At 44.1% G+C, this 27898-nt stretch overlaps 2 protein-coding genes across 2 annotated transcripts in view; both read left to right on the plus strand.

The window, feature by feature from the left end:
* vwa3a (von Willebrand factor A domain containing 3A) overlaps positions 1–11864 on the plus strand; it is a 19023-nt gene extending 7159 nt beyond the window's left edge. The window contains exons 17-31 of the mRNA XM_062530916.1: positions 1–128; positions 529–703; positions 1788–1858; positions 2207–2368; positions 2637–2724; positions 3051–3149; positions 3234–3331; positions 3458–3610; positions 4470–4578; positions 6168–6312; positions 9969–10113; positions 10444–10595; positions 10911–11043; positions 11137–11234; positions 11403–11864. The exon at positions 1–128 is cut by the window's left edge and continues 14 nt beyond it. Of these exons, the coding sequence (XP_062386900.1) occupies positions 1–128; positions 529–703; positions 1788–1858; positions 2207–2368; positions 2637–2724; positions 3051–3149; positions 3234–3331; positions 3458–3610; positions 4470–4578; positions 6168–6312; positions 9969–10113; positions 10444–10595; positions 10911–11043; positions 11137–11234; positions 11403–11442 (1796 nt within the window). The 3' untranslated portion in view covers positions 11443–11864. The remainder of the gene's footprint in view (positions 129–528; positions 704–1787; positions 1859–2206; positions 2369–2636; positions 2725–3050; positions 3150–3233; positions 3332–3457; positions 3611–4469; positions 4579–6167; positions 6313–9968; positions 10114–10443; positions 10596–10910; positions 11044–11136; positions 11235–11402) is intronic.
* Positions 11865–13693: 1829 nt separating this feature from the next.
* Positions 13694–27338, plus strand: sdr42e2 (short chain dehydrogenase/reductase family 42E, member 2). Its single transcript, XM_062531929.1, has 13 exons — positions 13694–13809; positions 14841–14911; positions 15386–15839; positions 16811–16906; positions 17340–17397; positions 17610–17728; positions 18992–19067; positions 20551–20633; positions 21835–21972; positions 22106–22171; positions 22428–22491; positions 23224–23297; positions 25668–27338. The coding sequence occupies exons 1-13, from the start codon at positions 13792–13794 to the stop codon at positions 25902–25904; spliced, it is 1554 nt and encodes a 517-aa protein (XP_062387913.1). The 5' UTR covers positions 13694–13791; the 3' UTR covers positions 25905–27338.
* Positions 27339–27898: the final 560 nt, after the last annotated feature.

Raw genomic sequence — 27898 nt, forward strand, 5'->3', positions numbered from 1 at the left:
GACAGTGTTCGGGGGGCCGCAACACGCTGGGGGCCCTGAGGCGGGCTCTGGAGGGAGATCATCTCAGGGCCTCTCCACTGCCCCGAGGACTCTACCTCTTCACCAGCGGGGTGCCTGACCAGGACATGGTGAGAAGTAGCCTGGTCATACCGAACCCTCGTACTAATATCGTACAGAGGTAATGATGAAGGGAAATGATAATAGAGCGGAAGCTTACGTACTGTATGGCTATGCCAGGACATGGTGAGAAGGAACATCTTCTTTTTTTTGCTATCACTCATGCTCCTTTTTCCCTCCAGCTCCCCCTCAAGAACATTTCGTTTTTTTGCTATTTCTTGTTTTCCATTTTCCTTCAGCAATTTATTCATTTAGTCACTGATTCGTGGGAATAGGTGATGGCTACCCTTGATTGTTTGATCCAACATGCTGGTGTTAGGTGTACAGCATGTTCTGTGGTTCTTGTGTGTGTCTCGGAATATGCATTTGTGGTCTAAACCCCCCCCCCCCCCCTCGTCCACCCGTTCCCAGGCAGTGGTGAGTGCGTATGTGGCAGAGCGCTGCAGTACCGCGGACGTGAGGCTCCATGTGTGCCTCTTCACTGCCGAGGAGGGGTCTCCCGTGGACCCGCTGGTCGACACGGCCCGGGCCCTGCGGCAGCTGGCACAGGCTGGTAAAGGCCGCCTCCACTGGATCAGTCACACAGGTACGCCCCCCCCTCACTGCCATGCCATCTGGGGTTCAAGGGTCCAGGGAGGAACCCTTATTTGTCATTAGCTCTTGGTGTGCAGCTCAAACAACACTGCTTCTGGAGTAGATTTATAAGAAGGTGTTTGATATCGCTGAGTCTTGCTGTGAAAACCATTTTGCATTGCTGAAAACAACAGCCTCCCCGACAGCAAGAGACTGGCTGCACAGCCTCGATAGTTTATGCACCCCTACATTGCTTCTGCAAGTCTTGGCTCTCCGTAGACTCTGTTGAAGTAATGCAGCTGTTGCAATGTGTCTTCTGACTAGTTGGTGAAAAGATGTCTTTATTTTACCATTCATGCGAGTAGATTGGCAGACTCATGCAAATAGACACACACACACACACAAATGTTGAACCCCCGGGGGTGGCAGGAGGGATCAGGACATTCACAAAGGCCATTGTAGGGAACACAGTGGGAGTCAAACTGAGGCTGGCTGCCCTGTGTGGGAGTCACTCCATCTTGTTAGCCCAAAGGGCCAGTTTGTTCTCATTAGCCCTAGCGGCTCCTTTTGTCCCTGCTGTTCCGGGGCTTTACCGAGGCGGTGTCATTACCAGGAAGGCTGCCTCCACGCAGATATCGCCGTGCTCCCAATCAGTGTAATGGCTGCCCCCTGCTGAACGGGAGCAGCAGGGTGCGAAAAGGTGGAAAAGTATAACAAAGTATTGTCACGCGCCTGCGTGGGAAGGTGAATTGACCTTAAATGACCTGGAGTGCAAATTTCTGGGGTTTTTTTTGTTTGCTTGTCAGTCTGTTCGAGTCAGCAGATCTACTCTTGTTATCTTTGCAGCAAATAGTCAGAAGACACATTACTTGTGTTTTGATCATAAATGGTGCTGGACTTCATGTATTATAATGCTAGATTGTTAAAAATGGATACACAAATGTTCTTATCAGTTGAGGAAGTTTTTAAGGGTGCCAAGCAACATGTAAGACCCTCATATCTGCGCATGTCTCCAGCACCAAAGTCGTTGCTTGTGTTGTGTTGTGTTGTGTTGTGATGTTAGTCATGGGAAGTCTGGGCATGCCCTCTCTCTGCAGGCGTTATTGAGAGTGATGACGTCAGTGCTCTAATTGGAGAAATGGAGAAGGCTACTCATTATTGGCAAAAGGTGAGACTTCTTATCTACACCTACGCCAAGCTGTGTGTCATGTACTGTACCAAGCCATAATGATCCACTCTTCTGCTGGTACGGTAGTGTAACTGATGTGTCGTGACTCATTGTCGATTTTACTTTTGGACTGTAGTGGAGAACTATCTGAACCTGCATCTGTTTCCTCCAGAGTTAGCAGTAGCATTTATCCTCATATCAAGTGACCGAATCGACATCCACATTCTTGAACACAAGACGTGTCATCGCTCAGACGCACAGGCAGGAAGGAATCCCACCCTCGCTCCGTCTGACTCATACGTTGTTTCAATGGCCCCCCCATCACGTCCCCTTCCTTCCCTTCTGCAGTGCAGTGATCTGGTGGAGTCCTTGACCCAGAAGGCTTCGATCAGGGCTCCAGTTTCAGGCCAGGCTCGGGCAGCCAGTGCCCCAGTCAGGAGTGCTCACCCTGGGGGGCGACAGGAGAAGCTGCCCCCACCCCGGCCCACCATCCTCACCCTCACCCGGCTGGTCAGAGAAAGCCCACCACCCACACCTTTCTCATCTTTCCCTTTGTCTGCAGGACTGTGTCATTTGTGTTTCCATCACATTCATTGTCACATAAGAGCAGACAGACTTTTATGTCTTTGGCGACTAGACATACAGTATCTCTGTATGTGTCTACAAACACTCTCACATGGAATAGAAAAATCACTTGAGATGGGTAATGTTTCGAGGAGTAGCTATTTTATGTTTGAATGGAGACAGCGTTATTCTGTTTTTCTGTTTCTGCCCACAGTCGAACAGGGATAACAGACCAAACAAAGACTCCCCACAGAGAGCAATAACATGGCGTCCGAGCAGTGCGAAAGCTGTTATCCCCCCAGGTGAAACTCCTGCTCTGCATTTGAACGGGCTTTAAGAAGAAACAGCATCAACAATATCTGGCTTGACTCAAATATACCCATTCTCTTCAATTGCCTTTCTGGAGGATTGTAAGGGTTTATTGTTCCATAATGTTGCATTCTTTACCAGAAGAAAATACGAATAAAAGATGTAAACTAGAAACGTTCAAAGTGGTAATGATGTGTCCTTTCAAAACTTTATCACAGGGTTGTTTGTTATTGTTATGTTATTGTTTCTCACTCCACTTGTTTTGTAAAGTACACCGTATTTTTACTTTCTGATGTGACCTATTGTCTGTTTTTCTCAGCAAACCCAGTGAATGGTTGGAAGCCAGTGGAAAGTGACCTCAAGCGAAAGAAAGTCAAAGCGACTCAGTCATTCTTTTTCTTAGAAGATGGCAGCATGGGTAAAATAATTTATGCCAATTTGAACAACACTGTTATGTTGATTTCCAACTTGTGTTTTACAGTTTGCTTTTCATTTATAACAGGGATGGTTTTCAAGGCTTACCCAAAACCAAGAGGCGTTCGAAAAGGGGTCACTTCAGTAAAGCTCCCAAAACGTGAAGAGATTTGCTCAACCAAACAGGTCTCGTGGTCCCAAGTGTTGGACCAAGCTTTTTTCTCACAAGTCTTTTTTTCACTCTGTTCCATTTATACGAAATTACATAACTCTCAGATAAGCTGAGCCATTTTTCTTTGTGCTGGCGAACAGTGGCTGAAGCGATATGGAATCAGGAGTTTGCGGCTTGACCTTCACAAGCTTGTCTCAGGCCCTGACTGCGTTCACCATAAGAAGCTTGTGTCGGTCATCCAGCAGAAAGGCCCTGCAAAGTACTGCGCTGTCCTTCCAAGCGTGGAGCTGAATGTGAGTGAGATCGACAAGACCACTGGAGAATAAATGGCCTTATAAAATCATGACCGAGCATCTCAATGGGAATGTTTTGTGGCCTTATACTGACACCATGGTCAAAATGTCAAATATGGAAAATGTATAGGAATTATGAGTACGAAAAAAGTAATAAAAAAGAGACAGAGAGGGAGAAAAAGAGGAAGAGATCATATTTGTGTCAATGGGTACAGAGGTGTTCTTGAGGTGTTCAAGCTGCTTGTATGCTGAACATGTTCAGAATACACAAGCCTGCAGTCTTTAAATATACTATTCCATAGACTATAAAGTCTATGGTATATCCTTTAAGTATCTTTGGTATATCTTATGAGCAGAGCAAAAGCGTATTACCCTCTTATGCTCTAATCATCATCTCAAATTGTGTAAATAGCCTGAAAGTATGACGTGTGTGCATCTCAATTGTTTTCCTTCTGTGTGACATGGTGATGACTCATTGAAGTCATTAGATCAGATTGAAAACTATGACTGTTTGGCATGTTGAAAATGTTCTGCAGTCTCTCAGCACATGGCCAGAAGGGCCTTTGTTTGTCAGCATTCAGCAGTGTTCAGCCAGTACTCTGATGTCATGTGCTCGTCACTGATCATTGTGGATGGGTGGTCATGGGTGGTCATTTCGTGCGTGTGTGTGTGTGTGTGTGTGTGTGTGTGTGTGTGTGTGTGTGTGTGTGTTTGAGAGAGAGAGAGACTGATGTGTCAAACAAGACTAAATTAATAGATGGATAGAGAAGACAGAAAAACAAACAATCAGACAGAACATGCAATCACTCTATTTGGTAATGAAATGTGTGTGTGTGTGTGTGTGTGTTTGTTCCCTCAGGGCAGAGTGAGGCACCTTCAGCTGACCCCTGCTGAGCTGAGACAGTACCTGACCGAGGCTCAGAGGCTGCTGCTGCGCTACCACCATAGGATGCAATGGCTCTTCTCTGGTGAGCTGCCACAACTCCCCCCCCCCCCCCCCTCTCTCTTTCTCTTTCTCTCTCTCCCCATCTTTTCTCTCTCCTCCAAACATTAAACTCAATTGACTTACATAAATTTGCTGTGCTTGTACAGACATTGGATTTATTAAATCCACTTCCTGCTTTCATTCAAAAGGACAAACAGTAGCTTGAGGGCATACATGCCATGTAGAACAGAGTGTTTTTCTTAGAGAATTGAGTCACGAGCCGTGAGACACAACAAGTAGAGGAGCGTTAAGACAATCTGACTCACCTGTAAATATACACCTTTTAATCATCCAGTATACTCAGTCTAACTGACGAGTGAATGATGATTTTATAACTGTATTAATGCAGTCCTGTCATATATGTGAGATGGTCCACAGGAGGTGTATAGAAATCACTGTACCAAAAGCCCTGCTCTCACTTAGTAATCATGTGGAAACGTGCCGCTCCGAGGGAGGTCTGGCCTTGGAGCGCTGCGGAGAGTTTGACGACAGTTTTGTGCTCCATTCTGCCCCTTCTTCAAGCACTCTCTCCCTTCCTCTCTCTCTCTCTCTCTCTTTCTTTCTCTCGCTCTCTCTCTCTCTGTCCCTCCTTCGCCCACGCTGGCTGCATTATTCATCGTTTCCCTGCCATTTTCGAAAAAGGACTTCTTGACACCGTTCGCACGAATGTTGGCCTCTCGTCGTCGCGGCTCGTGTGGCTGCTGTCAAATGAGGCGCTTCATGGAGGAAGCCTTGGAGACCACTTAAAAGGAGGCTGCATGGCAATTTAGCCCTGCCATGCTTCTCAAGGCCACTCGTCACTAGACTGAGAGCCGAAGAAAAGACAGCGTCTTATCTGGCATATTCTAAAAGACAGCGGCGCAATCAATTCAGTGTTAGTAATAATCAAACAGTTATTATTTTTTAGCATTTGAATTGTTTGATAATGTTGAGCTCCACTGTGGTCAGTCTCATGGTGATGCTGCGAATACTGTGTAGATGTGATGAAGAATCTCCCAAGGTCCATGTGTGAGCAAGTGGGCTGTACCCCCAGCATTAAGACCTGGCTACACTGCCAGTAATTCTAACAATAATGGTAAAAACTACAGTTTGAGGTAGTTGGTAGTTAATTAGAATGACGGCATCCACGTTGTGTGCTATAATAACAACGACTTGAAGAACACTGTCCTTGGGGATTACGTTTGCCTTGATTTTGTGAAAGCTGACAGCAAATCAGAATCCATTCAGTTTTAGGCATTATGTAAATGAACATGAAGAGTGTTGCTGAGAGGCTTTCTTTATCATTGGTCAGTGTGGATGTTCATGATATTACAGTTAAAGTTATCTTTACAGTTAGTGTGTGGTCAGGCCCTCAAGGTGATGATACACAAGGAACATTTTTGAGCAGTGTTACTGGGCAACCAGGTAACCGTTTTCATATATTCTGATTGGTCATGAAGATTTGCCTAACTGGTGATTAAAGTTCTCCATTTAAAGTTCTTCTCTCAATTGCTACCCAATATCAATGGGAACCAGGCAGAACTACAAAGCTGCCCCATGTCTCATCAGCTTTCGTGGGGTGTTTGTGTTCAGGAAGCCGGCGTGTATTTGGGACGGTGCTGGAGAGCTCGGCGTGCTTCCTGCTGGATGTCTCCGGCTCCATGGCCCCCAACCTGTCGCAGCTGAAGAGGGAGCTGGCCTCGCTGATCTGGGAACAGCTGCATAAGCAGAGAGTGAGGTGAAACTGACAGTGAAAGAGTGCATACTCACAAAAACACACACACACACACACACACACACACACACACACACACACACACACACACACACACACACACACTCACACTCACACTCACACACTCACTCAGACAATACTCACACTATACATTAGGGGTGTCAACAATAATCGATTCGGCGATGCATCGCAATGCGGGGCATGCACGATTCAGCATCGATGCGGCAACGTGCCATAATCGATTGTCATTATTTATTTTCTGGCCTCGAGTACAATAAAGTTGACGTTTCAATTAAATCCGGTGGCATTTCCAGAGCAATGTTGCAATGACATGCGCCGCCTGTACAGTGTTTCCCCACACATACTAATTTGTGGCAGTGCACCACAGATTCAACACGGCCGCCACATATGCGTTTTGTTATTCATTATTTTTTTTTTTTTATTATTTTTTTTATTTATTTTTAACCACTTTATTTATGGTGTTTTTTCACAAAACATATACATGTGTAGATTACAATGTGATATTTCACAGTCAAAATAGCAACCACAACAATTGACGCCACACCTAATAGACAAAAACAGAAAAGAGGAAAAACAAAAAACAAAACAAAACAAACAACAGCAACAAAAAACACAACAGCAACAGAAGGGGTGCATCACAGTATAATTACAATAGTTGGGATAGAGCAACAACATTCTAAACATGAGGTGTATGCTCACAGTTCCAGGCCAGGTAAGGTATTCACATACTGTATAATAGGGTCCCACGTTTTATAAAATTTGTGAACAGAGCCATTAAGAGTACATCTAATCTTCTCTAGTTTCATATTCAGCATGACGTCTCTAATCCACTGACTATTCGTCGGAGGACTTGAATCCTTCCATTTAAAAAGAATGGCACGTCTAGCTAATAAGGAGAGAAAGGCAATGACCCTTTGTAGGTGTGGTGGGAGAGTGGACCCATCTGAACACGATGTAATACCAAAAATGGCAATTGTTGGACTGGGCTCTATATCACTATTATATGATTTGGAAATTGTGTCAAAAAAGGAATCCCAGAAAGGGGTCAATTTAGGACAGGACCATAGCATATGGTAGTTACTAGCGGGTGCCTGTTTGCACCTGTCACAAATGGGGTTTATTGTTGGAAATATTTTTGCTAGTCTGACTTTGGAAAAGTGCAGTCTATGAAGGACCTTAAATTGTATTAAAGCATGTCTAGAGCAAATAGAAGATGAATGGACCCTAAGCAGAGCCATGTCCCATTCTTCATCTGAAAGTGGGACCCCCATATCACTTTCCCATTGCTCCCGAATATGAGATACAGAGGGACTGAGTGTATCCATTATCTGTGAATAAATCATTGACACCCTACCTTTTTTAAGAAAATTCACCCTTAACAGAGAGTCAAGACAAGACAAAGGGGGAATGTTTGGGAAATTGGTGAATCTTTTACGCACAAAATCCCTGACTTGTAAGTAGCGGAAAAAGTGAGCATTGGTCAGCTCATATTTTTCAGATAGTTGTTCAAAGCTCGCAAAAGTATTTTCAATATATAAATCCCTAATGCTATGTATACCTTTGTCATGCCAGGTCTGGAAGCCTTTATCTAATAGAGATGGTCGGAAAAGGTGGTTATTTATAATGGGAGAGTGGGAAGAGATGCTCTGGACACCCAAGCATTTTTTGAATTGTTTTAAAATATGTAATGACTGAGTTACCATTACATTACCACTCACATTATTAACTGTTGGTGGCAGGGATGCACAGAGTAAAGCAGGGAGTGAATGTGGACTGCTAGTGGCTCGTTCGATTTGAAGCCACGCAGGAGCAGTACCACTCCAATCTTTCAACCAAAGAGAGATAGCATTCAGATTTGCAGCCCAATAATATGAACGGAGGTTGGGTAAGGAAAGTCCACCACAAGTTTTTGGTCTCTCCAAAAATTCTTTCCTTATGCGTGCTGACTTATTATGCCAAATAAAAGGAGAGATTACTTGATTAAACGCCTTGAAAAATGACAGTGGTATAAAAATAGGTACAGCTTGAAATAAATAAAGATATTTAGGTATTATGTTCATTTTTACAGAGTTTATTCTCCCGATAAGGGATAATGGTAAAGTGGACCAGCGTTTAATGTCTGTTTTGGTCTGTTCCAGGAGAGGGGAAAAATTTTTCTTAAATAAATGATGGTAGGACTTGGTAACTTTTACTCCCAAGTATGTAAAAGAGTCAACTGAGAGCTTAAATGGTAGGTTGGGATATTTTTCTGCAGTTTTATTGATGGGAAAGTACTCGCTTTTGTTATAATTAAGTTTGTACCCTGATATTTTTCCAAAGTTCTCCAGGACAGTTAGAGCTTCAGGTATGCTCGCAACAGGATTAGTGGTATATAATAATAAATCATCTGCATAGAGTGAGACTGTGTGTGTTAGGCCACCACGCACAATACCTTGAATGTGACTATTACTTCTTAGAGCTATTGAAAGTGGCTCTATAGCAAGAACAAAAAGTAGTGGGCTGAGTGGATCTCCTTGTTTGGTCCCCCTATGTAAAGGAAAGTAATCAGAAGAAATTGAATTGGTATAAACTGATGAAGTTGGGTCAGTGTATATTAACTTAATTAGATTAATGAATTTATGGCCAAATCCAAATCTAGACAATGTATGGAAAAGATAGTCCCATTCGACCCTATCGAATGCCTTTTCGGCATCAAGTGATACTATAGCTTCTGGGGATTTGTTATTAGGTTTAGTATATATAATCATTATTTTTTTTTTTAACGCAATTCAAAACACGCATCTTATTCGTAAAGCTGCATTTCCTTCCCCTACTCTCCCTTCGTCTCTTGCTCACACACACAGCCACAGCCCCTCCTCTCTGTGAACACTGCGTCTGTCCCCATGAAAGATTTCCTTTGTAGACTATGCGTGCAACTTTACAGAACAGTAGAAGTAAAGCCCCTCTCCGCACTATCAGACAATAACTATAGGGACAATTTTCGGGACAATTAGGGCAGGATTAGGGATCGGGACAACTGCTTGTATTTCGTGACTGTCCCGAATTTTTTGGTCACCCTAAGGAGACTGAACAGTCCAACCAGTAGACTATGATAAGCTAGCCAACTATGCTACTGTTTACAATATTATTTTGAGGCTTTAAGTAGACAGCTGAATTAAAGAGGTGTAGTTGAAATATGAATAGGCTATAATATGCATAACGTGAGCTGTCATGAATATCAGAATTTCAGTATTTTCTCTTTATATCAGGATATTGGCTAATATAATTCTCCAAGGTTTGAAATATTATTTCATACAATTTCTAGGCCCCCTCTAGGACAAATGTGCCTTGTTGTGTGCAGTAGAATTTTGATGCATCGCAATGCATCGTAGAATCAAATTGAATCGAATCGTTACCTGGTGAATCGTAATCGAATCGAATCGTGAGGGCAGTGCCAATGCACACCCCTACTATACATACCTTACATACATACGTGTCAAACACGCCCTCAACCATGTCTTATTCAGGTGAAAAGTCAACGGACTCCTTCTCAGACACACATGCACCATCACCACATACACCAATCACGTAGACATTCACACCTCCGTGACGCTGGATTGAGATTCATAACATGCTCATAGGATACGTGCATTCTCCAGGTTCACCCTGCTGGCGTTCTCGGGGGACGTGAGGCCCTGGCGCCCAGAGCTGGTGGAGCCCACTGAGGGGGCCTGCGGTCAGGCAGAGCAGTGGCTGGCCCAGCTCACCTCGCACGGGGGGACCTGCACTCTGGAGGCCCTGCAGGTAGCACCTCCTCCACATAGCACCACTGGTTTACCACATTTAGTGCATTACACTCATGCTTACACCATGGTGCTCCATTCGTTGTTCCATTGTCCCATATTAGTGAATGGCTGTTTGTACGTTTGTAAATTACCTCCGTAGTGAGATAATGGTACCAGGTTTCACACAGCAAGAAGGCATTTTGGTTCAGGTCTAGAGTGTTTAACCTTTAAATGTGTTTAACCGTTAAATTGTTATTTGAGTATCTGTATATGATCTTTGAAATAAAAAATAAAAAAACATTTAATGAAGTAGATTTGTGAGGTGAGTGTGTGCCTGTGTTCCTCCAAGGTGGCGTGTGGGCTAGGAGCCCCTCTGGGCTGCTACCTGATCAGTGACGGGAGGCCCGACTCCAGCTGCAGTCGCCTCCTGCAGGAGGCGGAGAGACTGACCGCCGGGAAGGACATTGCCGTCCACACCATCGCATTCCACTGCAGAGACAGGTGCTGCGATACACCTGGCTTAGTATCCCCAATAGGCCCTTCAGCATGGACTTTCAGTCCCCATTTTGTATAATGGCAGTGTGCAGACCAGGGTGGGACAGATATTGTTTACATACATGTCTGTGTGAATATTACATTGTGCTGATGTATCAACGGGTATAGAATGTACGGCAGGTAGAACTTCAAGCTCACAACACCGTTATCATGGGTTTGATACATACATGAAAATGTGTCTTAACCGTACTGCAAGTGACTTTAGAGAGAATACAGTCTGACTACATCTGTTAAGTACTTGTCATTTCATTTTTCTCACAGAGCAGATAAAGAGTTTCTGAAGACGCTTGCCCATAAAACAGGGGGGCGATTTCACTGTGCCCAGGAGGATGCCAAAGCTGTAGAAGCCATTGCCGCCTGCAAACGGTGGGAGAGCAAGCTGAATGAGGGGCATGTAAGTAGCCTACGCTTCTAACGTGTGTGCGCATTGAGAGCTGTGAGGAGCTGGTTCTTACTTTCTGGCTGTAATTCGGTCCTTGCTCTGCAGGAGCTCAGCGTCCCGGTGTTCGAGGGAGACGACTTGAAGAGACTCAGGGAGGAAATTAGTAAACTGATGCAGTTCCAAAGGGAGGCCCGCGGTTTCAGGTTAATGCTTTATCTGCTTTCACATGACCTCCAATTACTCACTAAAATATTGAAACTAAGGTTAATTGCCCCAGATGTTTGATAAGTTCTCCTGGAATAGTATCATTTATTTATGATCGTTAAAAGTGTTGGTCAAACTGAAAGGATGTCTTTTGTGTGTCTTAACAGAGATATTCTATTGGAGAAGAAGAATCATGAAGCAACTTGAGCGGGAATGATGAACTTAATATACAGGAAATATCTGTCCGAAAATTTGCCTGAAGTTGCCTATTTTCCTGTCAAAGTTTTTTCTTTGGATTCCTTGTCTGAATTCCTATTGGAACAGATTAAAACAGATTATGAGGTCTCTTTTTTTGTCCAAACATTCAATATGGTGGCCTTAGTCCGAAATTGTAATTTTAGCAAGAAACTGTCCACTTGTATCAAATACATTTTTACAGAGGTTAGCTGATGGTTTTTTTTTTTAACAACTTGTGTCAGATACAATCTGCTTTTCCTAATGTTGTAAGGGCAAACATATATAGAGCTCAAATACTGATCCCTGAGGCACACCTGTGGTGAGGTCATGAGACTTTGATACCTGTCCCTGCCAAGACACGCTGAAAGAATGTCCTTTAAAACCAGTCAAGATCTTTCCCAGAAATTCCCATTTGATAGTGTAGAAAGGAGAATGTCATGATTTACAGTGTCAAAGGCTGCATACACTGTAAGTAGTAGAATTAATACTAACTGAGCAGAGGACTTAGATACTCTCAATGCTTCAGTCACAGACAGAGGAGCAGTTGACTAGATGCAATTTCCTGAATTCTGGTACATTCTAACAGGTTGTTACTTCCAAGTAAAGCTTTTGATGCAATGACTAATTCGGAACCAGCTTTAATAACCTCATGATATATGTCTAGTTAACCTTGCATGCAGTTGCAATAGCTGCTAAATTAACTTCTTTAATGTTTTGAATATTGCACCACTGTAATCAAAATGAGAAGGCTTTCGCTTTTGAGCTGTGTGTAATCTTCCAACGACTACCTCAGTAGCTAGAATTTGACCACTACTTTGTTTGTGCGTCACGTGTGCATCTGATGGCGGTTGTGGAGGATTGAGAAGAGATTTTAAAGTGGAAAGTTGAAACAGTGGATGAAAAAGATTATAGCAAAAGCTGCTAGTTACTAAGATCATTTTCATCTCTGGATTTACACCATCTCCTCTCAGCAGCTATAAGTATTAATGTGATAAAATAGTATTTTTGTAATTCCATCACCTTTATGTAACTATCTTGTTTCTTATGGTTATGGTTATGGTTGGTTATGGTTATGGTTATTTAGCAGACGCCTTTGTCCAAATATATCAGCTAATTGTCAGAATGTGTTTCAGTGGGGTGGAAGTTAGTTTTAATCTGTTTCAGTTAAGGTACGCAATTTATTTGAACTATTTAACCTGTAAGAGGTTTATGTTAAAAGGAAATTTGAAGATTTCTGATGTTTGACAAAAATCTGATGAAATTATATTTTTACTGATTTAAACATACATAGCCTACTTAGTTAACCTTTTAAAATATGTATTTGATAGAAGAGGACTGTTTTTTGTTAGAATTAATTTTTTTATGAAACATTCCTATATATAGCATAACCAACATCTTTTTTTGAACTAAAAAAGTTTATTTTTATTTTTTATTTTTACAAAATTCAAGATGCCCCATGTAAATCTCTTCCAATAGGGCTTCTGACAAGGAATCCAAAGACACAACTTTGACTGAGAATAGGCATAATTCCTCTGGCAGATGACCTACAAACTGAAGTGAATAGATCTGATGAATAGAGTCGTTGTATAGGCCTACAGCAGTAGTTACCTGTGGCATTTAAATTCCACAATCCAAAATCAATGGTTTGGAAATAATATTGAAACTGGTAAACTCATGCCACATTCTAAACAAATGGAATCAATGATGTGGGGACCACAGTGTTTTTTATTCATAAAACTGTCACATTAAAGAAAATATGTTCTGAAATGTAAATGATCATGTTAGGCTAAATTGTTTCAATTGCTCTTCAATGACATACGTCATTGTATATCAGTGATACAAGTCAAAGTCAGCTTTATTGTCAATTTCTTCACATAGGCTAAGGCATACAAAGGAATCGAAATGTTTCTCACTGTCCCATGCATACAAGACAGGACAGTAACCTACAAACAGCCTAAACAATAGCATCCTAACCACTAAAGTAGTAGGCAGGCTACACACAAATACACTAACATAGCCACTAAGGAACAACAAATAAAGTGCAATTAGCTTAAGGCTTATATATAGCGTATGCGAATGACTATGAATTAATTTATTATGGCACTGTTTTGTAATTTAAACGGTAATCAAATAAGTGAATGGGAGAAAGGTGAATGCGATATGCACAGCTTTTCGTTTCCTTACGGTAAGAGTCTCAGGTGAAGCAACAGGTGATTGACAGGTTGAGGATATCAAATGAGATCGGAACCTGAGTAAGGGGCGAAGAACAAGCGGAATGTCCGTGGATACAGGCAGAGTATGGAATTGTTCATGTAATTCATGACCCGGGATAAGAAGGTAAAGTGATAATTTCCTTTTACTTAGTTTGTTTAGGCCTATATCACGTCGAGCTGTAAAACAGTTGGCCACTGGTATCACTGCGCATCTCTTGGTTTATTCATTAGGTAGTTGTGCTGTTTCGTTGGAATGTTTTAGAGTGGTTCTAAATAACATTATTTGCCACAGTAGCCTATATGTAATGTCTGAGTAAAACTTATAGGCATATGCTATAGGCTATAAGATCATAATGACGTTGTTGTAGCCTAATAACGCAATATCAAAGAAAGAATTGGGCTGTTTTAATTCGTAACAACATTATTTATGGTAGCCTAAAGACATCTGTAACCATCAGTGTTGTGTTAGGCCTATTCGCTCAATAATCAAATAACATGTTAACATGCAATTAAAAATGACATGCAATTTAATTGTCTGCGGTCGGTGAACCAAATCTGTGAAAAAAAAGGTAGACCTTGACTAAGCTATATTTTGTTAAAGCTTATAAGATAGTAAACAGTTCCAATGGTGTCTTCATTAGTAGGCTAATAAGACGGAAAATATGTAATGTTAACGTTACCTGCCCTTCTCGTTTTACGTAAATTCCACGTGCTGTCGATTTAAATCAGTCTTTTACAATAACATACGGTCACAAGTTTGTTATGCTCCGATTCATTATGCTCGCCTGCCTAACATTGCAAAAATACCTGCACGGCGAATTCTTTTGGCAAAAGAGCGTGGCCAATTAGAATGGTCCAGCTTCATTCTGATACCTGTCAGTATAGGCTACAGATTACGTTACTAGCACCTGGATAAATAGTTACATTAGGCCTATACAATAACAATAATCAAGAGGCTTTGCCACAGCATTTAGTACCTCTCCATATATCAGGATGACATAAGTATGTCTGGACTTGCAGAACTGGTTAAGCATGTGCCTCAGTGTGATTGTCAGTCTTTTTCTTCAAACTATTTCATGGAAAGCAACAATTTCTCTCAACTTGACAAATTGTTCTATGACCTTATTTTTGTAATTATGGGTTCTGTATCACTAGGTGTTCAAAACTTGGAGGGTGTCCCTGGCATCCTGGCATTTGACAACTGGGCAGAAACTATTATCTTGCTGGTAAGCATTCCTTCATTCCTTTGTTTTTTTCTCTGCACTGTGCTGTTGGTGAATGAAGAATGCTCCGAAACACACTGTAGTACTGTTAAAGCTGTCCATTGGTATTGTTTAACTGCATTCAGGATTGCAATTTCATTTCAAGCCAGCATTTCATTTTATGTAGACTGCCTGGTGTCTAACATGACCTTTCCATGAAATATGTTATCTTGCCTCACTCTGTGATGGAGCCATGATAACCTGAGTAATTGCTTGCATAGATTATCCCCTGTGTGGTAGTGGCAGCAGTAGCAACAGTAGTGATCTAATGTAATCTTAGGCTCCTTGGGACAGGGTTAACTTTCCAGTGGAGTGTGTAGTGTAGCGCTTGGGTTCTGATAGGGAGATATATGAGGAGGACGCTGCCCTGGACAGACCTGCATGCTTCTGATCACCTTGTGGACGTGTCTGGGTTGATCCACTCCATCATCCCTGCAGGTTCGAGAGCAGCACAGGACTGAAGCAGAGCCGGCGCACCATGAAGCACAACGGTGCCTCCTGCGCTGTGGTGGAGCCCGCCCCGTGCCCCTGTCTGCTGGATTGCGGCAGGAGCGGTGGCAGCAGCAGGGCCCAGGCCGGCGCCCACGACCCAGCAGCGTGGGCATCGAAGAGCGCCGCCGCCGTGGGCGCGTCTGCGTCCGCCGCCGGTCCCCGAAACAGATCCAACGGGGCGGTGGGCGCCTGGTGCAGCAGCCCAGAGTGTGCGGCCAGGCGGGCGGAGGCCGTGGAGAAGGAGGGCCGGGGAGGACTGGGCAAGGTCCTGGTGACCGGCGGCGCCGGCTACTTTGGGTTCAGGCTGGGGCGGACCCTGGCCAGCCAGGGGGTGAAGGTGGTTCTGCTCGACCTGCACAAGCCGCTGTCGGAGGTCCCGGATGGGGTTGTCTTCTTTCAGGTAATATGTGATGTGGTCACCTTCCCAAAATGATGCAGAAGTATTTTTTTGACAGTGTTTTAGGAAGTTTCTTGTCGGGGAGGCAGGCAGTGGCCAAGTTGTTTATTGTTTCACAATGAATATATCAGCATATCGTATCGTATCATATCCTTGTTCCTGTGGCATGCTGATCAGAGATTATCAGCTGCTTGGGTGCTCAGGCAGCAAGTGCTGTGAAAAAAGAACTAGTACAAATTCTTGGCCTTACTCAGCAGTAGCTCTAGCACTCTGAATTGGGATCAGTTAAAAAGAGGCAGATTATCAATCACATGGTATGGAGTGGACAATCCTCACAAATGCACATAAGTAGTAAATGATTCAACTGACATTCAAGTGTATTGGCAGTAGTAGCTTTGCCATGTTAACACACTGTCAGGATGCTACTGTAAGCAGGAGCAGTACGGGAGGCGGAGTTTGCCTGTCGGTGGTGCTGCATCCCCAGGTCCTGCGCTGGCATTTGAGTGGGTGCTGCCGGCCAGCGAGGTGAAACTCAAGGAGAAGATCTATGTGAGTGAGAAGGCCAGGTGCTGATCAGGCCAGAGAGAGAGAGAGGGGGGGGGGGAGGGATGTGGGGGCAGGGTGGGCTCAGTCTCAGGTTACAGGCGTGGCGCTCGTGCCACACAGCTGTCATCAGAGACTTTCTTGTCTTACCTGTCTGTGGACCAGGTCAAGACAAAAATGTATAGCTTTTAGTGTTCTCTGCGTCAGAGAGCGCCTGAGACACAAAACTAACCAAACCAAAAGGGCAACAGTTAAGAACAGGTATCCGAAACCCGCACTCTGAAATGCCAGTGTGTAATATTCTATTGTTTGTACTCTTCTGACACAAGCACGGACAGGACCGCTCGCCTCACAGGTTAGCTAGTGTGACCTGTCACTCACCTTTGGTGTGCACCATAACTGATTGCCCGATTCCAATCTCTCCATTGCAGAGTGACATTCGAGATTACGAGTCCCTGTACAAGGTGTGTGATGGGGTGGACTGCATATTTCATACGGCGTCTTATGGAATGTCTGGTCCTGAGCAGGTACATTTCAGCTGCATCAGCCGCATTGAATGTTTATTAATGTTGCTGCACATAGAATATTTAAAACCCTGTTATGCTGGTTTGGAAATGCAAGGAGGACACAGTGACAGCTTCTTGTCTAAGAGCTGCAGATGGCCTCTTGATTAGTTTCGTTTTAAATTTTTGTTACTCGTAAATGGTTGCTGCTTTGAATTTGAATAAATGACTAATGCTTGAAATATCTTGATTTGGCTTTATTTTAGAATTGTATTAATTGATTAAATGTACTTAAATGTACATTTTGTTTTAAAAACACTCCCAACACTCCCAACACTCCCAACACTCCCAACCCAATATTGTCTTGGATGTGGAACTACTGTAGTCACAGTCAAGAGATGTCAAATGCTTGATAGAATAAGTAATGCTTGTAAATATAGATTTTTTCCATTGACAGCTAAAGAAAGATCTAGTTGAATCTATCAACGTTGGAGGAACCAACAACGTTATTAATGGTGAGACCTCTATGATGTAATTAATAAGACCACTTTCCCCCTGCAACCTATGGAAATATCACAGCTGAAATGTCCACATTATTGCCATCATTCTGCATGATGGCACTACAGTATAGCACATGTATAGCACATGTATAGTACATTGTAGATAAAGTACAATCATGACTTATTCTGAAAGTAGTCCTGGCTGACTTGTGTCCGTGTCTGTGCAGTGTGTTCAGAGCGTGGAATAACCCGTCTGGTCTACACCAGCACCGTGAATGTGGCCTTTGCTGGGAAACCCATAGAGGATGGGGATGAGGACACGGTGGCCTGCCTTCCCCTGGACATGGTGAGTGGTCAGCTCTCAGGAGGATTATGGACATTTCTTACAGGTCTCTTGCACTTTCACTGAAATGGTCCTCCATGGAGGTTTTATCAGCTTTGTTGAGCTCACAATAGAATATCTCTCGACGAAAATCTAATCTTCAAAGGCTGTGTGTCTATTTACATCCATCTCTCAGAAGAATCTCTAAAAGTGTTTTTAGAAAACATTCCTTTCCAACGAGTTCTAAATGGAACCTTTTGAACCCTTAATGGAAGTATAGAACACAACCTCCTTGGAGGCAAACCTGCTATATGCCCACCAGCTGTTGCACATCCACCTGCTTCTTTTCTCCCTTCTCCACCTGTTACCCACTCCTCTAAATTCCTGTCCTCCCTCTCCCCTTCCTCCACCATTCTCCTACAAACTCTCCCCCAGGCCCCCACACACTCAGTAGTGGTGGCATGGGTTAGCCATGTTTTTGAAAGCCACGCTGGGATAGTTCTTAATGTCACCGTATAAAAATGTAATTAAAGTGAATGGAGCTGGATCTCCAGAGAAGAGATTTGAAGTGTGTTTGTAGCTCAGCAGTGCTGGTTCAAAAAATTGACCATGGCGGCATTACATCCACGTTTGAAGTGAAACATTATCCCCTGTGGTGAGTCCAATCGAGGTTTAAAAGGCAGCTCATTCATGTTCTGGGGGAGCGAGCGAGTGAGAGAGAGAGAGAAAGAGAAAGAGAGAGATAGAGAGAGAGAGAGAGAGAGAGAACTTTCCCTCTCAGGAGGATTACACACGTGCCTGTCAGAAGAGTGTCAGGGCGCTGGGGACTTTTGTTCAGCGGGGACTCCAGACGGTCTGGGGTGGGTGTGGGTGTGGTGTTCAGGAAAGCCGTGGGGATCGTGTAGGTTAACCCAGGGCCTTTGTTGCTGTGTCTTCCTTGTGTATAACATATTGTGAACAACAATGGCCGCCTTTTGTCTTCCATGCCGTGGCTGCTGAGAGTCTTTGAAGCGTGTCAGAGCTGGTGCGCATGAGCTTTAGTCAAGTTCATCATTCATGCATCAAATTTGCTTTCATTTCATACTGTGCCTTTTTACATTGTATGTACTGTACAGTATATACTGTACAGTACATGCATACATATATAGCTTATAGCTTTTGAGTCTTCATTGCTCTTGAGAATTGAGGTATTTGAGGTATCATGTCAATGAGGAACTAGAGAGGAAAAGTCTTCCATTTTCCATTCCGTATCACTTTGTCTTTTCCTCTCCCTCTATCTGCTCAAAGCACATAGACCACTACTCCAGGACCAAAGCCATAGCAGACCGAATGGTGCTGGCAGCCAATGGAAGGACGCTGAAAGGTATGAACAACATTATTCTCCCCCTCTCAATACACCCATTCATTGAGTTCCCTGTATGAGAGTCCGGTGTGTGTGCTGGGCTCTGGTCCCCTGGTGTCCTCTGGACTTCTTGTCCGGAGACATGAGTGAGTTAAGGTGGTGCCACGGCCATGCAGCAGCCTGAGCCTAAGTGAAGTCTGCAACTGTATACAGCCAGACCTGCTGACACGAGGTTAAAAATAGAGTCGGACAGGACAATACGGACAAACAGAGCCCAGCTTAAACCTGACACTGCTGTGTCTGCTGTGTAGCGCGCGCGCACACACACACACACACACACACACACACACACACACACATGCACAGACACACACACTCACACACACACATATGCACAGACACACACTCACAGACATACATAAACACATGCACATATGCATGTATGCAAGTATATTGGCAGAATTTCTGTAAATTGGACAGGAATTCTGATTATGGACAGGTTCGGTTTCAGGTTCAGCTAACTTTACTTGTACCCACAGGTAAAATTGAGTCCTCTTTTATAAAAACATATGTACAAAATAGATAGCCATTAGTCACACCTCATTGATTTTAACACTCACCATACAGGCACAAGTACTGAGGGAACATATAGAACGGAATAACAGAAGACCTTGGAAGGAAGATGAATAGCCATATTGCTAGAAAGAGAAGAATAGAAAAGAAAGACATAGTGTACTGTACATCCTTACACAGCAAACCATTCAGTGCGCCATTTGAACGCAAACAAGGAAGGTCACAAAATCCTGATGGAAAAGTAGATTGATACACCTTGTGAAACATTGAAACTAATACATTCGAGATTTGCCCGTGTGTGCGTGCAATGCAAGTCGCGCGGGTTTGGTCCAATCTCCTTAATGGAAAAGTCTGCAGGAGTTTTTTGGTCTCCAGCTGCACCACTGACAGGTGCAAGGCAGGCCCGCGCTCTCGCACTAGCTCGCTCGTGTGCTCGCCCTCTCCAGAGGCGATACTCTATATCTTATTAACATATTCAATTAAGCGCTGGCCTATGGTCCCGGGTCATGATACTCCCACAGACTTCCTCATGCATTTATTCAGACGCAGGAGCCGAGTCTGCAGAGGCTCAGCCCCACGTTGAAAGACTTGAGAGAGAGAGAGAGAGAGAGAGAAAGAGAGAGAAAAGAGAGAGAGAGAGAGAGAGAGAAAGAGAGAAAGAGAGAGAGAGAGAGAGACCTCCTCTGCTATGGAAAGTCATTAAGGGAGCCGCAGTAGGGAGGCTGGAGAAAGAGACTTTAATGGTGCTGCTGAAGTGTTGCAGGAGGCTCGTGGCCCCAGGAGGGCGCCTGGTGGAGTGAGATGTGCTGTAATTCTGCGCTGGGCTTTCAGGTCCTCCTGGGTTATAAACGCCTGGGTTATAAATGCCTGGGTTATAAATGCCTGGGTAATGGCTTATATGGAGGTGTAATGGCTGTGTTGTCTCCAACAGGGGGCGATGTGCTGCAGACCTGCGTGCTGCGTCCGTCGGGGATCTACGGCCCAGAGGAGAGGCGCCACCTCCACCGGGTGATGGTGAGTCTCTCGCCCTCTTTGCTGTCCCTGCTCTGGAACCCCAGCCCCCCCGCGGGCAGAGCTCTCCATCTCTGCCCAGATCTCAAACGGTTGCTCGCTGTGTGGTCCTGAAGACACCTGTGTGAGCCTGGCGGTGGCTGTACAATATTTATGAACGTTTGGAGACTATCACTTTACACCCCCTCCTCCTGCCTCCTGCTTCAGAGTCTCTCGGAGAGACTCAAGGCCACCACATTCATGCTCACACACATACACACACACACACACACACACACACACACACACACACACACACACGTATGCACACTGGGTTACGTGCTTAGCCTAATGGAGCTTAGCTTAACTCACTGAACTTCACAGGAGTCCTCTGCCTTTACTGTCTTGATAGACGTGATAAACCTTACTTGCTTATACTTACATGACAAATTCTTATACATTGTGAAAGGTTATTACTCGAATGTTATAATCCATTTCTTTATGCTGTGATACACAGCATACAGTATAATGGACTGCATCAATGCACACAGGACATGGAATCAATAGTTTCCTTTACCGTAAAAGATGGCAAGAGAGGTTAAATGTTTTTTTTCCCTGTTGTTTCCATAAAATCAAATATAACTGTACGTGTGAATAGTGGCCTCTGCACCATTTAGTCAATAGATTCGATCCACACTGGCAGCCAGAGGCTTAGTGTAAGAAGTCACATTCACTTTTAGCTGGTGTTATAAAAAATAGTATTATGAAACACTAGAAAATACTGAATTAGTCACACCTTTTCAGTTCTTTCCGTTCTATTTTAGTCCCATTTTCCCCTATGTGGAACCAAGCTAATATCAGCCTCTATAAAACCCTTCACCCCACTCCTCTTCCTGCACCACTTGAGGTACACTCCTGTGTTAAATTGCGAGTCTCTTTAAACCAGCGGTGCACGGGAAGTCACCGAGCGGCAGTCAGGCACCACATGTGCACAACTCTGCAGCTTTCAGGCTATTTTTGCTTCATCGTTCCTCGAGTGGTGTGCCAGTGTTTACCGGGCTTCGTGCTGGAAAAAATTACTCTCAGCACTCCCTTAAAAACACACATTTCATATACTACAGGTGTTACAACAAAAGCACCTCGGAGAAGTCCCTTTAAGTTTAATTGTCAAAGTCTAGCATATTGCCATTGAGCACATTGTTCATCAACGGCTCTTTTCCTACAGGTCAACGTGGAGAGGCGTCTCTTCAGCTTCAGCTTCGGGAACCCGCGGGCCCAGATGAACTGGGTGCATGTGGACAACCTGGTCATGGCCCACCTGCTCGCTGCAGAGTCACTGACCCCAGAGCGAAGCTGCATAGCGGTGAGCCGTAGCATTAGCTTCTCATGGCTGCCGTGCCCAGACAAAGCAGTGAATCTGTAACAGGGGAGGCCCCCTGCTGATGTTACCGTAGTCCAGAGGCTCACATGTGCTCTCTCCCCTTTCTCTCTTCCAGAGTGGACAGGCCTACTTCATTAACGACGGGGTGTCTGTGAACATTTTTGAGTGGTTCACGCCTTTGGTAGGTAATATAGAGACTAGAGACATTGGTTATGGATGAAGACATGATTAAGCCTGCATGAGAATTTGTACAATGATGTTCACTTAAAGATGAACTGTCCAGTTTCAAATGTGTAATGACCACACAAGGTAGAATTACTGAGTCACTATGTGATACGATTAGAACGAAACAATGTAGGCCTACTGTATTAACGTGTGCACTCTTCACAGGTTCTCTTGCTTGTTATGACACTTCTTGTAACGTTTCCCCTCATTAGTTTGAGAAGCTGGGGTACAGCCGGCCTTTGATCCACCTCCCCGTCTGTCTGGTCTATGCAGCAGGTAGGAAAAGCAGAGAACGAGCCTACACATTAAGCAGTGTGATGACAGCCTTTCTGTGTGTGTCGTGTGTGTAGCTGTCCTAACTGCAATCCCTTGTCAGTCAGAGAAAGTTTCACCCAAAGAGTTTTAGAGAGAGGATACTCCATGCTTCATTTCTGCTGCAGTCCATGCTGAGGGATTATTTGATTGCGTCTCTAGAACTACGAGATATAAAATATAAGATATAGCCATAAGATAAAATCAGAAACCTTTTTGAGAAGGAATATTCAGAGGGAATAAAACCACAGGGCTATGTTGATTCCTGAAACGGGCCTCTGTTTTAAGTAGATGTCACAGAGTCCACAGTCAGTGTTCACGTCACCAGGCATGTGCTTAGAAAGGCCCTGAGGCAACATTTGAACCCCTGCCCTTTTTCTCCTTAAGAGAATTGCCCTTGGCATTTCATAAACCTACCCCGCTATCAAGAAAGAGATAGAGTTAAAGAGAAAGCGTTCACTCTTTCATGTGCTTGAGCCTTTGCCTCCTAAAGTATTCTTTGGCACAGCCCTGTTCCAGACTTTTTTAAAGCTTCCGTTTCGTTTCATATTGAACCTCGACATAAAGTCATAGTCTTCTCTGGCATGATAACACACTTGACATTCCAGCGATGCCAGAGATTCACTGATAGTCATTACAGTGGCTTTATGTGGAGGGGCTCTCTCTGATGTGGTTTCCATTTCCTCCGTTTGCTAGCCGTGCTGATGGAGCGCGTGCATCTGCTGCTGAGACCCCTGGTGGAAATCCCACTGCTCTTCACCAGAAATGAGGTAACTCTTCGGTTCACGCAAGTTCACCCTCATCATGCTTACATCCCTCACACTGCCCTTCTCTCTCTCTCTCTCTCTCTCTCACTCTCTCTCTCTCACACTCTCTCTCTTTCTCTCTCTCTCTCTCTCTCTCTCTCTCTCTCGCCATGATTTCTTTGGCATCAAGAACTATCTCTTTTATGGGTATATCCCTGCTTATATAACACGGGTTGTGCTGACTTTCGGGCCATTATGAGAAAATTATAAACTTGGGAGGGGAAAGCACAAGTTTAGTGAGGGTATACTCTTCATGCGTGGGTAGATTCTTGGTTCTCAGAGTCAGTTGGTTGCATTAGATCGCACACACACATGGATAGGTACTGTACATCCAGTTTCATATTTACGGTTTGAAAACTGGAGGTGTCTAGGGACCCTCTCTGACGCTGGTGTCCCGAGGGTGTCTATCTGAAGTGGAATGTGTCCATGGGGAGCCTCTGTGTGGAGCAGAAAAAAAAGAGGATGAATCCTTTCATGTGCGTCCTTGAAGGAGTCTTTGAGGAGGGACACAGGCCTCTCTCTGTGATGGGATGAAGGGCAGACTGTCTACGAGACGTGCGTCTCGGTGGCGTTGGAACCCCAGAGGTTGTCGCGGTCACACTCCAGTCGGTCAGACGCTGCTCTGCTGTGTGTGTGTGTGTGTGTGTGTGGGGGGGGGAGCGGCTCGTTGTGGGGGAGGTGTTGAGGCGACAGGCAGCAGTGGCGCTGGTGGTCTGGTTACAGTGTCTGATGAGATCCTTGTTTAAGTCTCGCGGGGGCCATTCTGGGCAGGCAGTGGACAGGCCATCGCAATCAACCAGTCTGATCTCCTCTTCTCCCCCCCCCCTCACATCGCTCTTTTATACCTCTTTCGATGGCATATGTATTATTTACCAGGCTGCTGTCTCTTTAATCAGACTGCTACAGGCTGAGGCAGCATGCTGGGCACAGGATAATGTGAAGATGTCAGGGAAAGCTCTTTGAAAAAGTCTCTGATGACATTCACTACAGTATATCCAACATAATTTTATCACTAGCACTGGGCTAAGCCACAGCACTGAAGTGAAGGAAATTCCCAGCAAAGCTCAATTGAATCCCATCTCGTAGTAGAGGATGAGCGGATGATTCTCATGCATTTAGCCTGACGTGATATGTCATGGGGTGTCTCACAATTATTAACAGAATACTATCATAGACATATTGGGCCATTGCCCCATACTAGAATACAAGTGAACTTCCATTTAACATGTTTAAATCTGGGTTTATGTACGGTAAACTGGCCGATCATCCATTCGAGTACTAATGATAGTCCATCCCCAACAATGTCTCAGTGGAGAATGTTACCCAGCTTGCTTTAACAGACATGGTAATGATGGTTTCCACAGGCCTCTCCCTGGACTCCACACGAGGACACTTTTGTTAAGGCATTTAGAGCTGGTTTAAGAGCCAGGAACCCCGTCATGCATGTTTGATGGGAAACAGAAGCCATGGGCCTGCAGGGGTAATTCTCCTCATCAGATGGCCCAGGAGATTGATGATTGGTGGCTGTGTGTGAATTAAAGATGAGGGCTTGGCTTGGCGTCGTGGTGCCAGGCTGCGTCCCTCCCGCGGGGACAGAAGTAGGTGAGCGATACAGGAAGAGCCATTTTTAAAGGGTCCATCTCTCCCCGCTGTCACCTGACCACACTGGACCAGTCCGGTCTCTGTCTGTAGAGGTCAGTGTTGGGTGATGGGGAGGACTCGGGGCCCTTGCGCTCACGGCTACACTTTCGCTTGGTCTTTGCTTTTTAAACATATTCAGCATCTCTGGTTACGCGATCCTCGTCGTGAGTCGTGTGTCACGGGGTGGACACCAGATTCGTTTCCGAGCTCTGATGTCCTCTCAGTTTCCATGGTGACAGTTTTATTCCCTCTTGGCCAGTAGGAGGTGCTGTTGATTTCTGCAGGGTCGATCACTTGCACTCCCCGTCCCTGAACACGAGAGCCAATGATACCATAACAAGACTTAACAGCTGAGGCCAGTGCTCGGACGTATGTTTACATTCTCCAGATGTGCTCTGTGTGAATGCCAGTGTTAGAGGCTGTTGACATTCTTATCTCCATAGACATACAGGAGAGCATATTATGGTGAAAATGGCCACATAACATTTTAGTTTGGATGTTATTAGTCCCTCTTGAAATTCAAATTCACATTTAAGCAGAGAAACAAGTCTAAGATATTTCACTAAAATGTCACCAGACCTAGTTCTCCCAAACTTGACATACTAGGAAATACACAAAGCTGAAAAAAAAAATGAGTACAATATTGAGTACAATCAATACATGTGTCAAATTCTGTGATTGACTTTCTTGTAGGTGAGAAACATCGCCATCAGTCATACCTTCAAGATCGACAAGGCGCGACGCGAGCTGGGCTACTCTCCCAACAAGTACAGCCTGGCCGACGCGGTGGACCACTACCTGAAGAACCAGCAGCTGCACTCGGGCCAGAGCGGGCCCCTGTCCTCCCAGCTCTTCTTCCTGCTGGTGCTGCTCTTCATGGGCCTGGTCACCCTGCTGCTCTGCTCCGGGGGGTGGGACCAGAGGCACTGAGCCGCTCCAGCAACTGACCCGAAAGCACTGATTCACCCCAGAGACTCGTAAGAAACACACTGTGCCTGACCACAGGCTGCCTGGTACACCTTGAAGCACATAATCGATTATAAACAGCAGCACACACACACACACACACACACACACACACACACACACACAGAAAGAGAAGAGTGCATTGCATACAGTAGTGGGTGTGTGGGGGCAGAGGGTGTGTGTCTGCTGCAGGGATAACTTTATTATTTGTGTTGACATATTTATTCTGGAGATGTAAGGGAAATACTCATTATTTAACAATTCTCTTCAGGAAAGACTCATTTAATATCGGCGTTGCAATAATAGATTGCTAGTTGAATTATGTCATCAATTGCAAGCGATTTTGTTTTTGATTATGATTCCAAATCATACTGTATCTAGAGCCATTGTAACCCAATTCCAGGCTAATCCATGGGCATATTTGCAGTCGGTGTCAGATGGCAAACATGATAGCACCATCACTACTTTGGTCTGAGAATGACCATTTTCATCATCTCAAACTGGTTTTACACACATTTCTTCATACAGTGGCTGTTGGTCACTTCCTCCAAAATATCCATTGCTTCCTGAGGAATACCCACAGTGCCATATTTAGAAACCCCCAAGAATCCCTTGTTGGGGAGGTTGTTACTCTCTCTAATTGGCATTGATATTGATGTCCTGATAATTAAATGGCCCCAGATATAGTAAAGCAGTAACAAAAAAGGCCTCTAGGCCTCCATGTCTGCCTTATTAAGTCTGGAGATAAGCCCACATCCCTTGGTACATTTTAGTCTTCCAGAGAGAGAGAGAGAGAGAAAACGAGAGAGAAAGCACTCTAATGGATAGATATACTTTACTGTTTAGGACTGAAACACTTAGATGTGAACGTTTGAATAGATAGTTGGACCAGACCTTCGGTGGTCAAAGACAAAACAAGTACATACTGTATATTGTCCCCAGAGACATACATATATAGATAAATGACTGCTGTGAATGTAGACACTTGTAGTCTTCCTATGCAATGGACCTAAATGATTGTCCACTAATCCAATCTAACCTCTGTACAAATAGAAGTGAATGTAGAAGTTTATGGGTTGCAAATTGGGCACAGAGACTTTTGTGTCATTGGCAGGTAATGAACCAGAGTATTGACTAGTACACAGTACTATATTAGCTATGTTAACAATATTAACAAGCCTTACAGTAATAGCAATAATCTTCGTTCATTTAAGCTGTTAGTATGTTTGTGTTGTTCATGAATGTGGGTGCTGGTGACATGCTTCTAAAAGTATTAACATGCATAACATGTATAATTTGTAACATGATAAATGCATATACAGTGAGGAGCACATGTATTTGATACCATGCTAAAACAGGAATATAAAATCATCATTTGACAATTGATCTTAATGCCTTAATTTAAAAAATGAGTAAAAATCAAACCGCCAAGGACACCAATTTTCTTTGTGATTGAAGAATGTATCGTAAATAGATAAATGTTTTCCTTAAATGCTAGGGGAAGGAAGTATTTGACCCCCTATGTAACCCTATGGGAATTTAACACATAGGGTTAACATAGGGGCAGGCAGATTTTTATTTTTAAAGACCAGCTATTTCATGGATCTAGGATATTATGCATCCCGATAAATTTCCCTTGGCCTTTGGAATTAAAATAGCCCCACATCATCACATACCCTTGACCATAGCTAGAGATTGGCATGGTGCTTTTTCCAGTAGGCCTATTAGCCTGTTTGATTTGCATTGAGCTCAATGAGCATCAAACAGGCTAATAGGCCTACTGCAAAAAGCACCATGCCAATCTCTCGCTATGGTGAAAGGTATGTAATGACGTGGGGCTATTTTAATTCCAACGGCCAAGGGAACTTTATCAGGATGCATAATAACCTGAATCCATGAAATAGCTGGCCTTAAAAAATAAAAATCTGCCTGCCCCAATGTTAACCCTATGTGTTAAA

The sequence above is a fragment of the Sardina pilchardus genome, chromosome 3 (genome assembly GCF_963854185.1).
Source record: "Sardina pilchardus chromosome 3, fSarPil1.1, whole genome shotgun sequence".
Taxonomy (NCBI): Eukaryota; Metazoa; Chordata; class Actinopteri; order Clupeiformes; family Clupeidae; genus Sardina; species Sardina pilchardus.